The 15390-nt window shown below is 44.7% G+C and overlaps 1 protein-coding gene across 2 annotated transcripts in view; it reads left to right on the forward strand.

Annotated features, from left to right (window-relative positions):
• The first annotated feature begins 4382 nt into the window (after window positions 1-4382).
• Window positions 4383-15390, forward strand: part of COL5A3 (collagen type V alpha 3 chain) — a 93719-nt gene continuing 82711 nt past the window's right edge. For both annotated transcript variants that reach the window (XM_033924511.1, XM_033924512.1), the window contains exon 1: window positions 4383-4767. In XM_033924511.1, the coding sequence (XP_033780402.1) occupies window positions 4677-4767 (91 nt within the window). In that variant the 5' untranslated portion in view covers window positions 4383-4676. The remainder of the gene's footprint in view (window positions 4768-15390) is intronic.

Below are 15390 nucleotides of genomic sequence, written 5' to 3' on the forward strand. Positions count from 1 at the left end.
TTTTGCCCTCCCTTGTTTGCAGGAAAGGGCATATTGGGATTTGAGGGCCGCTGAGATTTTCTCTGGGCATCATTTGATCCATCTCTCTGTTAAAGATTCAGAGATCAGTTGTCCTTTTGCCAAAGGTGGCTTTGGTTGAAATCCATCGTTGTATATGTACTGGAGGCAGTGAGATCTGTTGAATCCAATGTTGTCCAGTTTATTTATTTATTTTTTTTTTTTGGGGGGGGGGAAGGTGGTGTTGGTATAGAGATGGGTTTGGCAGTCCTTCTTGATGAACCAAAATTGCCACATGTTTGGGGAAAGGAAAAAAGTTCTTTGTTCAGCCATGTTTGAATTTTATCAACCACTTCCTGTATCGACTTCTTGCTTCCAGCAAACCACTCTGTGTTTTCGCTGGATTAAGGTCTTTTTGGTTGAATGACTGTATGCACAAGAAAGGGGCTTGGAGCTCTTCAATACTTGACAGTTGGGTCCAAAATGATTGAAGTACCTCTACGTAAACCGCTTAACTTGTGATTTTATAACTTTTCCCTGTCCAATATTTTTGGTGCCATCTTTTGGAGACATGGTTGAATATTTTTTATATTTGCTGAGCATATGCAATTTGTTTTAATCCCTGCAGATAACGTGATAAGATTGCAGGTTATCTTATGGGTAGGAGGAAAGGGGAAGCTGATGTCACATGGTAGCCCAGTGATCAGTGGGGATATTCTCCCATTTCAGAACAGGGAACATGTCCTGGGAGGGAGAAGATTGGGTCTATTTCATAGGCAAGTCAGTTCGGTACGTTCAGGAAATGAGGCCCCCTTGATCTGGAATTCTTTAGCAGTACTTTTAAGGCAGGAAATAGATTATTTGCGGTTTCAGAAACCTCAGTTGAGACCTCTGTTTTGTTTTTTTAAAGGCTATTTAGTGGTCATATTCTGACTAATTTTGCTGGCTGGATGTATAATGGCAGATTTGATCTGAGAAGATGGTTAGCTATTATGTATTATGATACAAATATGTCATGAGATAATTAAGTAATATTACACACTTTTTCAATGTTGTAATTTACCTTGTACATGCTGACTTCTTTAAATATGCAGAATAGATTCAGGATATGGTCACATTATGTTAAATAAAATTAACCTCTCTACATCTCAGTTCTAATCCCCGGCTCTGTCCCTGCCTCTCTGTGGGTAAACTTGGATAACTTACTCTGTCTCAGTTCTAATCCTGGGCTCTGTCACTGCTTCTCTGTGTGTGGCCTCAGGGTGAGTCTCTTTGTCTCCCTGTGTCTCAGCTCTAATCCCCGGCTCTGTCCCTGCCAATCTGTGTGTAACCTCAGGTAACTTACTTTGTCTCGGTTCTAATCCCCGGCTCTGTCCCTGCCTTTTATTATGCAATCTGAGGGATGGTCACTTGTAATCTCCCTGGGCCTCTCCACTCAAATACATCAGTGCCGGATTCTGAATCCTGTCCCTTCTCCCTACAGACCTGCCACCCTAGATGGGGCTGTGGTCCTGTCATGGCTCGGTGCTGCTGCATATTGAGGGGTGAGGGGGATCTATTTAAGATAGTAAGAAATTTGAAAGCAAAGTCAAACACAGCCAACCTCTATAAACTGCAAGAAAGTGAGCTGGAGGAGAGACATTTATTTAAACTCATTTCTGTCCTGCCAGTCCAGATATTATCAAGACAACATCTGAAACCTTTATGTTAGGACAAACTGGCAGAGAAGTCTTATGAAAGGAAACCTCTCCAGATCAAATACTCTTTTGGAATCTTAAATAACCAAGCAGAACTCTACCAAGAGCCTTCCCTAATGTAGGACCCACGGCAACATCACCAGGAGCACATAGGTATGCCAGAGGTATTCCCTGTAATGACAGAAAAGCTAACCATGAGGCCTAACACCCAGGTGGGTTACGGTTATAGGACAGAGAATGAAAACTATTCACATGAACAGATAAAATATATCTTCTTATATAGAGAACGCATCAACAGAACATTGGTTCATCCCTCCCACTTTAATCAATTATGAGCAGTTCTTTCAAACGCTTGAAGAATGCTGAGGTGCCATATTTTCTACATGAAGGATGCAGAGGAAGAGCGCTTCGATTTGTGAGACCGGAGTTACTGGGTCAGACCAACGGTCCATCCTCACGGTGGCAAATTCAGGTCACTAGTACCTGGCAAAAACCCAAAGTAGCAAGATTCAAGAACTCCAAATAAACTAAGCAGGAACTACAAGGCCCAGCATGAAGTGAGACAAAACCAGGACTGCATCAGCCAGGAAGGAATGAGCTGTCTCAGGCAGCCATCCTAGGCCTAAGCTCTTTCCATGGAGAAATCTCTGGACACTGCATTCAGTGACTGAAGTGTGTGTGGGCATGTGTAACATGGTGTTGTTCTTTTATCCAAATCTTCCCTGGGGTCAATCTTCTCTTCTCAGCCATCCCAAAAGGCTATCTTATTCCTTGATCTATTGGTAGAGTTACCACATGGCTCCAGAATAAGGAGAACGGATTAAGACATCCGGATTTTACTTCCATTGCTTTCATTGGAACTATAATCCATATGTCTCAGTCCGTCCTCCTTTTTCAGGAGTGGGGATGGCCTGAGCTCCGGTCTCTGCTTATCTCTGAATGTGTGTGGCCTAGCTCGGAGCGGTCAAGCCTGGGACGGAGGAAGGCTGCTATCTCAGGAGTCCTAGTTGTGCTGGGGACAACCACAGATACCCATTCAGCGAAAACCTCATTTCATGGAGGCAGCATTCCATCCCTCACCCTGAAGAGGCATTTGAATTATTCTGAGTCTTCTCACACTTAAAAATGTAGTATTCCTAAAATGGCTCTTTCTTTTTCTCCTGCAAATATGTTTTTCCAAGATGCACCTGTGGTCCGCGAGGGGGATAGAAGAATTTATCTTGTTCCTCCCTGGAAATTAATCAGAAAGAAAATGAAATCCATATGTAAGATGCAGCTGCATCCCCAGCACTGAGGAAGCTGATAAAACACAGCTACGGAGGAAGTGACTTCTTTTCAGTGTTAGAGATGAAGGCCATGGTCCTCTTTTTAAATCAGCCAATTTTCAATCTGATGCACACACCACTGGAAAATCCTTACATTTCCAGTGCTATCTGAGTATGCTCCTTTTAAGGACTGAACAGAGTTCCATGGAGCGTTGGTGGCAGTAGTGGGATCACTCTGTTCATGGCACTGATTATGGGCCAAGCAGGTGTTTCTGGTTCTGCCAGTTCATTTTAATTTGATTTGGTGGTTCTTCCTGCTCCTTTGGGTTTCCCATTTGGTTACACCTGGCTTTCACATGAATTATGGCATCATGAATTATCTAGACTGTGAATTTTTATGCTTATTGGCATTTGAAATATCATCCATAGTATTTTTCCTATCTGGCCCAGTGGGCTTGCAATCTACCTATGGTACCTGGAGCAATGGGGGTGGGGTTAAGTGACTTGCCCAGGGTCACAAGGAGAGGTGCTGAGGCAGCCGCTCTAACCACAAGACCATTCCTCTATTCCTTTTAGCTAGAGTTGTCTTTTGAATGAAAGAAACATTTCCTGATGCAGGTTTCCGGGTCTTGTCAGGTAGAACCGATGTTTCAGCCATCATGCTGTGGCTTTCTTCAGGGTTTGCTGTCAGGCCAGCAGTTTGTCTTTATATATTAGGTCCTCAAACCCGATTGGTTGGGCCTTGAGGTGAATAAGGCAGGAAAGTCCTTCGGACACCAATTTGAATTTTGGTGGGAAAGTCATTTCTCTCAGACTGTGCGAATTACTTGTAGCACATACATAGCTGAAATGACCTTTCATGTCAGAGATGTCAAGGGCTGTCTTTTGTGGTGAAAGGCTGCACTCCCTGGATTACCTGAGGATTACAGGGAAATCTTGTTTCTGGGTGCTTTTGTTTTAATGTGTGTGAATACACAGACACACACACACTTAGTTGCACTTATACATGTATCTCGTAACCAAACTCCTGTCGGTTTTTAAGGCACTGGAATGCATTTCCCTAAATGGTATCCCCTGACAGGACAAGGGGGTCCCCTCCTCCCCCTCCTCCACCTGCTACCTGAAGAGACCTGCCTCGGGTGAAGCAGGGTCTGTCTAGAAGGATTTATGATGCAGAACATGTTTCCTCATGGGACGGCAATGCCCAGGGTTTGGTTACAAATCATAAAGCTCCCAGTCCACAGTCTGACACAAATTTTCTGTGTGTGTGTGTGTGTGTGTGTGTATAGAGGGGAGGGATAGAAAAGGAGAGGGGAGGAGGGAGGGAAGGAGGGCAAGGAACGGAGAAGGAACATCATAACGGCAAAGTCCCTCAGGGACCTGAAGTGAACCAATTTCCAGGGGAGGGTGCAGAGCCTGGGAAAGGCAGAGAGAGAGAGGCTTGTGCACACAAAGAGAACTCTCAACACATCTGACACAAGCACAAGAGAAGGGGGAGAGTCTGGGCAGGAGATCCCCAGTGTCAGAGAGGGAGAAAGAGAGCGCAAGAGTGCTACAGATCTTTCAAGTCTGAACCAGGAGAACAGACGCCAAGAGACTGGGAATAACCCCCTCCATCTCTTCCTTCCATTATCCCATGGCTGCATCACGCCTAGAAGGACTGGACACACCAAATAGGATCTGAAGCGCTTGATCCCTGGTCTCGGATCCTGGGGAGATGGAAAAGTGTCCAAGATGCTGCCAGAGTTTCGGGAATCCTCTGCTCTTCCTGATCTTTGTTCTTCAAGGGCTCCCAAGGGCTCAGACAGGTAATGGCATGAATTACCCCCCCCCCCACCCCCCATATCTTACAAATAAATCCCTAGCTTAATTCCAAACTTTGAAAGGAGGAAGGAGCTTGGACAGCTTTGCGAAAGTTGCATGGTTGCTGTGCTCATCCACTCGAATGCTTTCCAATAAATCTCATTACACTTTAAAGCATAAAGTGTACTTCTTTTGGACCTCTTGCTACTGGGAGCTGCCACTCCCTATTCTGCGTCTTAAAGCAGAAGTGACACTAATCCCTCTCTGTGGAAAAGTGGGAAAAGCAGGGACAGCAGTTTGCTGGGCGCAGCCCATCCCTGACCTAATTTAGAAGGCTTTACCATCAACGTACTGACCAAGTTCAGGCAGCCTTTCCCTTAGTAGCAACTGAAATGGTTCATTTTATTTCCATGTAAGTTTTGGGAATTTCTTTGGCCATCGGAGCCTTGTTCCTACCTAACTGCTAATACCCCATGCTGGGAATAAAGGGCTGATAGAGATGGGTCCTACAGTGCCATGCCCTGAAACCAAAGAGAAAACCAGTATTTCAATGCAAGCAAACACACACAAAAATGTTGGTTCTAAAGTTTCCAGGCCTTTGATGGAGCCCCTTTGACTGAGCTGGAGTTTGATCCTCAATAGCTGTTGACTGACTGACTAGCCACCTTCCATGAATTTAAGTGACCTGTTAATATCCAAGATAGCCAACATGGAGGCAGCCATTTTGTTTCCTAGTGATTTCACTGATGACTTGCATTATGCTCCCACTTTTTCTAGAATCTTGGTTGCTGGTTTTTTGCCTTTCCATTGCTTCTTTGTATTGCTAGAATAAATTATAGTCTTTCCCTTGTCATAGGTCAGTTTAATCATTTTTAATGACTTGTGTATAGTAAGAGAGAGAAGAGATGAAACATTAGTATATTTTAAAGAGAAACACAATGAGGAAAGGAGGACGGCCATCTTGGTTTTGGCTAGTTCTAACCTCCCATAATACACTGTAACTGATGACCTCAGAGTGCTAGAGGAGTTGGTGATGAAAATCAGTCACATGATTAGATGGAGAAACCAAGGGGCGTTCATTTCGGATGCTGTAATTGAGGTTAGTAAAAGTTGACTTGAGCCACCAGCCAAGAGAAGAGTTACCCTGATCTTGTACAATATTCCTCCAGGTTCACCAACCCAACTTCCAGGTCCACACCAGATGATAATGGGTTGGTGCTGGGCTTACCAGCTCACATTTCAGTGCAGTCTGTTGCTTTCTGGACCTCTGTTGGGTGCATCAGGGTGGAGGTAGAGGATTTGGAAGATCACGGTGGGATCCCCAACATCACGGAGTCTCTTAACTTGGCCTCTGTTGGCAATGGCAAAGCGGGACCTCTTTGAATAGCAACCTTACAGCCAAAATTGGGGAATGGGGAAGATGAAAATGGACAAGAGATTCACTCCACACTTAGGGATGCAAAGTTGTGCGCACATGAACACTCTATCGGATAATGAGAACACCCTTTTTCTGAAATAGTGCACACTCTCCACGCATTGCACCTTATTTCCAAAGTGTGCACGCTATTTTCAGCAAATGACCAAATGAAAACAAATCTCCGCAGATTTTCTGTCTGCCCATTTCTATCCTCCATATATATGTATATAATTTATTTATTTTTATATTACTTATCGCCTAAGTGGTTTACATTCAGGTACTCAAGTATTTTTCCCTGTCTGTCCCATTGTCTCACAATCTATCTAATGCACCTGGTGCAATGGAGGGGATTAGGTGACATCACAAGGAGCAGCGTGGGTTTGAACCTACAACCTCAGGGTGCTGAGGCTGCACCACTCTAGAAGGACAATCAAGCCATTGTGACATCACTCATGAGGTCGGCTCTTAGGCATTGGTGGAATGAGGGATTATGATGTCACAATAGCAGCTCTGGCTATCAGAGGCTGAATTCAATTTTCTATACCGTTCTCCAAGGGGAGCTCAGAATGGTTTTCATGAACATATTCAGGTGTTCAAGCTTTTGTTTCCTGTCTGTCGGGTGGGCTCACAATCTACCTAATGCACCTGGGGCAAAGGGGGGATTAAGTGACTTGCCCAGGATCACAGGGAGCAGTGTGGGATTTGAATCCTCAACCTCAGGGTGTGGGGGCTGTAGCTCTAACCACTGTGCCACATAAAATATTGACTCCGTTTACCAAGAGGTGCTTACTGATTCACATGCACTGAATGTCAATTCCCACGAGCTGCTTTGTAAAAGGAATCTCCAATGTTCTAAAAAATCTAGAATATTTTTGGAATTTTTTGGGTCAGACTTTTGCATAATGTTCAGAATTTGGTCAAATACCTGAAAGGTATTTGCGAAATCCAAGGCTCTCCGCTAATATTTTTCTGAAGTTGACTCTGGTTTTAAAACCTTTGCTTGTTCCTCCATTTCTCTGTGATTTTGACAGAAATGACTTGTCCGGACATGTCTGGATGGGTTTAGAAGAATTTGAGAGGCAGTAGGGCTTTGACTGAAACGTTGGGAAAACCAGCTTTGCGCTCTTGAAATAAAAGCCAGTCTGATTCCAAACTATCCCAAAGGGTTGCTTTGCAAAACGGAGTCCCTGGCAGCCTTTATAGGTGTTGATGTGAGAGGTTGAGTTTATGTGAAGAATATTTGAAATTAAAAGTTGTAAGATTTCTTAGTGGGACTCATTTACATTTGTGATGAGTTTTCCCGTGCTCAGCTCCTGTCATTGTGGTCAGTGCATAGAAGGCAGAGAAGGAGGCTGCCCCCAAGGGAATCTGTTTCCTTGGAGATGGACTTGGGGTCTCAGTGTGGGGTTGCCAGAGAGGTGCTAGCTGGCAGTGGGTGAGGTTGGGGGGTCTGTGTGGATGTGTCACAGGGAGCACTGGCTTGGAGTCGTTCTATCACTAACCCTCCACTGCCCCGGGTACAAAATAAATACCTGTTAAACCACTTTGATTGTAACCACAGAAAAGTGGTATATTAAATTTCATCTCCTTTCCCTGTAAGGCCAGCCCAGGACAGTAACTCCAGCAAGTCTGCATTGGACTCCTAGATTGGTTTTTATACCTGCCTCAGTTCTTTCTGGAGCTCAGTGAGGAGAACCCCTGGCATTAGTTCAGGACATAAGAACATAAGAATAGCCTTACTGGATCAGACACTAGTTCCTGGCCAAAACCCAAGGAGTAGCAATATTCCATGGGCAAGCAGTGACTTCCCCCATGTCTGTCCCAATAACAGACTATGGACTTTTCCTCCAGGAACTTGTCCAAACCTTTCTTAAAACCAGCTATTCTATCCGCTCTTACCACAACCTCTGGCAACACATTACAGAGCTTAACTATTCTCTGAGTGAAAAAAATACTTCCTCCTATTGGTTTTAAAAGTATTTCCCTGTAACTTCATCGAGTGTCCCCTAGTCTGTAATTTTTGACGGAGTGAAAAATTGATCCACTTGTACCCATTCTACTCTACTCATATGAGAGGAGTTTCATTCCCTTTATCATCTTGGTTGCTCTTCTTTGAACCTTTTCCAGTGCCGCTATATCTTTCTTGAGTTAAGGAGACCAGAATTGAATGCAATACTCAAGGTGAGGCCGCACCACGGAGTGATACAGGGGCATTATAACATTCGTAGTCTTGTTAACCATCTCTTTTTTTTAATAATTCCTAGCACTAAAGCAGATCGGAATATGAGAAATATCATTCCAGGTTCATCTGAGGACTGTAGGTCACACTAGGGTGGCTTTGCTTTATATAGGAACAGGTCTGCCCAAAGGGAGTCCTCCAAACTAGAGAGTTGCGCGGGGACAGAAATCCCACCCATCCCCGCCCGTCCCCACCAGGATCCTCTCCGTCCCCACCCATCCCCACAAGGAATTACCTCCATCCCCGCCCGTCCTCATAAAAAGCAGCAATTACTTCTGACAGGATCATCAATTCCACAGTTTCCTTTGTGTTTGCGTTGCTGTTTTCCTTGTGGAATCTCTTTGGTGGAACCCTTTTTTTGTTTTCTGTTCAGGTAATTAACTTTTATAAACCCCCTCTTTTACTAAGGCTGACGTGTCCATTATATTATATGGACGAACCCTGCTTCCAAAGCCTTCCATCCCTGTGGGAGTCCCGTGGGCCAGAGGGAGGTCCCCGTGGGAGTCCCGTGTGTTAGGGGGGGGGATTCCTGCAGGACCCGCAGGATTCCCGCGATCCCCGTTCCCGTGCAGACCTCTACTCCAAACCTCTCTGAGTACCAGAGCAGTGAGAGATCGTAATATGATCCGCTGACACTCTCACAATGGGGGGGGGGGGGGGGGGGGGCTTAGGACAGAGAGTTCTTCCCTAGAAGGGCACAAGCTGAGTATAGACGCCAATCCTGAGATCATTCTAGGGTACCCTTCTCCCCAAGTGATGGAAGGCACACCATCTTCAGGGACCCTGTAGGGTGGTCTAGGGAGGAAGGAGAGAGGGAGCTGGCTGATTCTCCAATTCTGGGTGGCAAGGAGTGTTTACAGTAGATTCTGACGACTGGACAAAACTCAAAGAACTTTCATGTGATCTGTGCGGAGGAGCGTTCAGGGAGGAGTTTGGGTGAGTGTAGGAGCGTCAAAATGACATGCATGGTTTACAAAATCCGTTAGCCCTGTCTCTGGTGCCTATCCGATATGGAGAGCTATTTTCAGTGTACCTCCCTGACGAAGACTTGAAACTCGAGTCGGGGGGACGGGGATAACAGACTGGTGTAATAATGCTTGAATGAATCTCACTGGCACACGTCACTTTCTTACTTCTGAGGTTTAACATCAGATACCAATTCTCCTTTTCCAGATAAATTATTCATTATATTTCTTAAAAAAAATTTTCTTGATTGTTTTTGATTTTTTGTTTTGTTTTATTGAGGCTGTATTGATTCTGGAATTGAATGGTAATAGGGGACGGTGAATGCTATGATGGTCCCCTAATTAACCTCAGTTTGGGTAGCAGGGTCTGAGCTATTCACAAATAAGTTATTGTTTCAAAAAATTTTTTTACACGTTTTAATTAGTTTAAGAGCTGTGATTTCTGAGAATATTACAAAATCCGTGAACACATGTGTATTTCACATGTACATTTAGACCCCAAGCATTTGGAGACCTACACAGACATATTTTAGCCACGATCGCAACAGGTTGGGTGAGGCAAAACAAAGGCACAGATGTGGTGCCCAGCTTATAAAATTATCCTCGTTATGTGCATAAATTTTAATATTTGATGTCATTTGAGAGGGATGGCACTTAAGTTTGGTTCTCAAAATCGAAGGGATTCCAGGGGGGAGAAGGTTTGTCAAGGACACTTAAAGCCCTTTCATTCAATCTGTTCCTGCAATAAAAGAGCTTTAGAAATGTCACCGAGAGACTGGGATTGGTTAATCTGGGAACGCAGCCCTCTCTGACCCCGTTCCATTTCCAGGCGCTAAGCAGCACTGGAGATTCCGCTTATAAATTCTCACAGTCCTAGAATTTCCCAATGCATGCCAGAGCAGAGAATGTATCAGAGGAACCCAGAAAGAAAGGGACTCTCTCTCCCCCCCCCTTTCTCCCTACGAAGGACTCACACAGTGACAGAGCCGGGGATTAGGACTGAAGGACAGGGAGAAAAAGTGACTCATGCTGAGACCACATATATTCAGGGCCCGATGCGCAAACATTCCCGTTAAAAGCCGGTAAATTTTCCAATTTCTAAATGATGGAACCATGCTCAAAAAACTTTGCATGCATTTGAAGTTCACAGAAATTCCGTCAGATCAATCATTGGAGAAAGCGACCTGACACTTGCGCAGAACATGTGCGCATGCGCGAGAAAAAGCTACGTCTCAGGCACGCATGGGAGGAGTGGAAAGCTGCCAACACACCATGCAAATGTGAAAATGCAAGATATACATATATATGCTTTTTTTTCCTATATACTTTGGCAGGACATACGCAATCGACAGCTCCAGACCTGCCGGTATATACTTCCAACGAATGCGCACGAGACTGTTAAAATGTGCATGTTATATGGTGCCCCCAACCCTATTAACGTCCATCTCTCATATAATCAGCAGTCGCAGACCTGCCGATATGCTTTTAATGAATGCACATATGATGCACCTTAAACACAGGTATATATTGGGTTCAATGCTACCTGCCGGTAACTTTGGAGCGTTTCATTTGTCTGGGCATCGCCCGGAGGGCTCATTTTAATATTAATGAGCTCGCTGTACTACATTTCCACAGTATTCTGGGAGGCTGCTACGAGGTACGGAAAAGAGCGTGCAGAGCCCCTTTTGTGCGTTGGAAGCTACAATGCTTGAATGCCACAGTAGGTTTTGAGCATATGAGGATTAGAACTGAAGCACAGGGAGATTAAAAGTCTCATTTTCAAACCACTTAGACACACAAAGTGCCATAAGTTTCTATGTGTCTACGTGCTTTGAAACAGTGGCGTAGCGAGGGAGGTGAGCAGCCGGGGTAGTGGCACCCTGCATTCTCTAATAGAGAGCATCCTAGGGGACATTGTCACCATGTTGTGACACCACGTGGCTGGTAACTCCATGTTTGGACTGTATGCCAAAAGCAAACTCATCCCTAGGGAGGAGGGGAATCCAGAACCAGCTTATGACACGGAGAAAATCTCCACACCAGAAATGGGACTTCTGGGCTTTCCTGAGCCACTCCTTGTTTTTCTTGATATCCCTCCACCGCTGAGCTGCCTTGAGTTTAAGGCTTTTTTCTGAGGCTTCCCCTCCATTGGGCCTCTTTGCCCTTGAAACAGGCCTAGGCCTGAAATGTGCCCAAGCCGGCTTTGCATTTCCAGTTGCAAAAATTCCTCTTGTTGATGGTGGCGAAGTGGAGAGGATGCTTCTGGGTGACTCGCACAGGGTAGAACCATAGCTAGGTATAGCTCTGCCGTGGATGTAGATTGACAGAAGACAGTCTGAGCCTCCGTGTAGGTGCTATAGATATGTCCGTAATAGTTGTGAGCAAATGCATTTCCTACCTGTGATTTCTGGTTTCTTTTTGTGTTGTTTTCATTTGGTTCATGGTTTAATGTTTGTTGGAGTGTTTTTGTACTGTTTTAATGTGTTCACTTTCGGTTCTGAATGTTTTGTTCAGTGAAATTTGTCCCCGTTCCCGCAATAACTCAATTTGCCTGTCCCATTCCTGTAAGCTTTGCCTTAACTGCACAAGCCTCGAACACTTATGATTTTAAAGTGTTTGAGGTTTGCGCAGATGAGGACGGAACTTGCAGGAATGGAGCGGGGGTCGGGGAAAAATTTGTCCCCATGTCATTCTTTATTTCTGATGAAATCTGTTTAATCTGGTCTTTCCTCAGGAAGTTCAGGTGTCGGGATGTGATTTTTATTTTTTTAAATGAATCTGTGCATCCTCTCCCTGTCACCTCTTGTCTCATTTCTATGATCTGTGTTTCCTACTTCTATGCCTTTGTCACTGCCGCCAAAACCGCCAACTCCCATATTAAAGGACCATTCCATTTCTGAAAACATCTTTTCACCACCATGAAAGCAATTCCAGAGATGCTGACGCCCAAACTGTTGGCCTAGCGGACGGGGTGAGGGGCAGTGGGGGTGGGTATATCTTTCCACCCACTCCCACACAACAAAAGCTGTTGAGGACTTCTGCTATTCCCTGTGCTAGAGGTGGCTGCACAAGGGTTTAGGGGAGACCATTTGCTGTTAAGATGCTTGAAATGGAACCAGGACTCCCAATCTGAGCACAGAAAAGAAATCCATGAAGCAGAGCGCCACAGAACGCACTAAAGCTTGAAGAGCAGGAGCTGCGCCTTCAACATCCTCTTTTTTTAAGAAGCTTTGGAAAAGCCTCCTGGGGATTTTCATGTAAAAACAGAGAAATGCTTTATTATCTGGGGGAGTAAGAAGCCGGAAGTGACTGGGAAAAATTCAGGGGCAGAGGTCTCGTTCTCACCATCCACCCAGCATTGCATTAAACTGTCTTTCCACAGTTGTAAGTAACTTTACTTAAAAAAATATATTTGAAGGGCATGGTAGGAAAATATAGAACCTACTATCTTCTAGGACTGGGGAGCTCAGGGGATGGCCACAGGGATACAGAACTTATCGCTTCTAGGACTGGAGGGCTCAGCGGATGGACCTAGGTACAGAAACGGTCACTTCTAGGACTGGAGAATTGGGTGATGGTTGTTTTCAGCGTGTCCAACCCTCTTTTCCTGGTTCCTTTGATCTTCCCAAACGTGATGTCCTTCTCCAGTGATCTCTCTCTTCTGATGGTATGACCAAAATAAGAGTCGTAACTTCATCACTTGGGCTTCGAGTGACATAACCGGTTTGATCTCTTCCAGAATCGATTTGTTGTTAGTTCTTCTGGCATAAAATCATTCTCCAGTACCAAAGCTCAAATGAGTCAATCTTCTTTCTGTCTTGTTTCCGTAGTGTCCTGTTTTTGCATCCATAATTGACCACTGAGAAAATGAGGGCGTGGACAAGTCTGATCTTCGTTTGGAGTGTTATTTCCTTGCTTTTGAATACTTTGTCGAGAGCCTTCATTGAAGAGCGAGTATTTCTTCCCTGCTAGTTGCTTCTTTGTTTACGAAAGAGCCCAGGAGATTGAAATCCTTTACAACTTCTATCACCGTCAAGCTCAAAATCTCTATCATTTTCAGTGTTCATGATCTTCGTCTTGTTTATGTTCAGTTTTGGCTTTGACTTCTCTCAGTAGATACAGCTTGTCGTCTTTGCTGCTGGTGAGCGTTGTATCATCTGCATAGCGTAGGTTGTTTGTATTTTGGCCACAACTTTGAAGCCAACGCCCTCTTCCAAATTTGCTTTTCTGAAGATGGTTTTGCCTTAATGGTTGAACAGGTAAGGTGGCAAGATGTCACCTTACCTGTTCAATCTTTATACCCTTATGGCTACTTATCTGTGTTGGCATTGGAGAGGGCAAGGGCACCATGTAAAGATGATGGATTTAAATGCAGTATCTTAACAAGGCTTGGAATCTAATGAGATGGAGGTATTGTATACCAGTCTGTGTGTGATCATAAGCTAGCATGCAGATTTTAATAGTGGGGTGATGTGATCAAATTTATGGGGCCCCTGTGATCATTTCATAGCATCTCATAGCACCAGCGTAGACCTTGTTTTGAAATGCATGGCGAAATGGATAGTTACGTACAGCTACGTTCAGCACGAGCAATCAATTTTAGAAACATAAATGTTTACAAAATCAATGGATCCTAAACGGCATGAAAATGTTATGTTGTGAAAAGATCAATGCAGGCAGGTGGCACGCCGATCTGTTTTCACAAGGAGGCTGAGTTGGGGAGGGGGCCTGGGAGATTTCATGCAGGTCCAAATGGGATCTCAACCCACCTGTGCCGAAGGTCCCTGGTGATAACTGCAGAAGACACCTGTATAGCCAGGCTACACCAACTTGCTCCATGTTGCATGGAAAGGTGGATCTGGTCCTGGTTTTACACCCTCACTTCTTTTTCTACCTCTGGACTTGCAAATGCTACTATTCTTAGTAGATGGCGGTAAACCCCAAAATATGGGTAGCTTGCACCCCTCCTCCAAAGACCTGGAACTGGTTGACTCATCAGGGTAGAAGGCGGTATCCCTTGGCCTCTATCCCCATCCGCTGAATTTCTGTGCCACTTTGTCTGAGTTCAATTCCGATCCCGCGTCCCTATGCCTCTGGCTCTCGTCCTCTGAGATTTGACAGGTGTGCACCCATCCCCTGATTTATCTCCATGATTAATCCCTTTTGTCTGACCAACCAAGGAGGTAGAATCGAAGGCTCCAGGCCATAAATCAAGGCCCGTGTGGTTTGCTCCCTTTAGACTCTGACAAGATAATAGACCCAGGCGGCCTGGCCCCCTGCCCGTATTTCTGTGGTTTTCTTCATGAGCAGCCAGTCTGCGGCTGGTTGGTCTGATTCTTGACACGTACAGAATTTTAAGATAGTGGCTAAGTTAAAACCAAGGTCCCTAAAGAGGTAGGAATGAAAATAATATCCAGCTCACATGCTATACTTTAAATAACAGGATTTCTCCCTCCCCCCTCTCAAAGACACCAATGTACACATCTATTGTATAGCAGAAACGCGTTGAGAAACACATCGGTCAACACCTGTGCTAGAATAATCCACTAGTCTGTGACAATATGACACAACCTGAACCACATAGACTTCAGTTGTTTCCACCCCTATCCTGGGGTACAATTTCACGCCTTCTTTTTCCTTCATGGCTGACAATCAACTGCACCATGTGTTGGTTTTCATACAATGCAATATTTTAACAAATGGATGGGGCCTGAAGGGAAGGAAGACCGAGCATGCTTTATTTAACCATGGTTGGTTTGCAGACCTCAGGGACTAGGTTTCAGGACCCCTGGCCTAAAACATGAACATTCATTCCCAAATTTCAAAAGGGAATGAATGTCTACGTCCTATCAAATCAACATTGGGATATGCTACCTGGGATGTCCACGTTTCAGAAACGTGCTTCACTACAAGGGATTAGAGGAGGTCACAAGCGGATCAATTTTTCACTTCCTCAAACATTACGAAGACTAGGGGACACTCGATGAAGTTACAGGCAAATACTTTT

The sequence above is a fragment of the Geotrypetes seraphini genome, chromosome 16, assembly GCF_902459505.1.
Source record: "Geotrypetes seraphini chromosome 16, aGeoSer1.1, whole genome shotgun sequence".
Classification (NCBI taxonomy): Eukaryota; Metazoa; Chordata; class Amphibia; order Gymnophiona; family Dermophiidae; genus Geotrypetes; species Geotrypetes seraphini.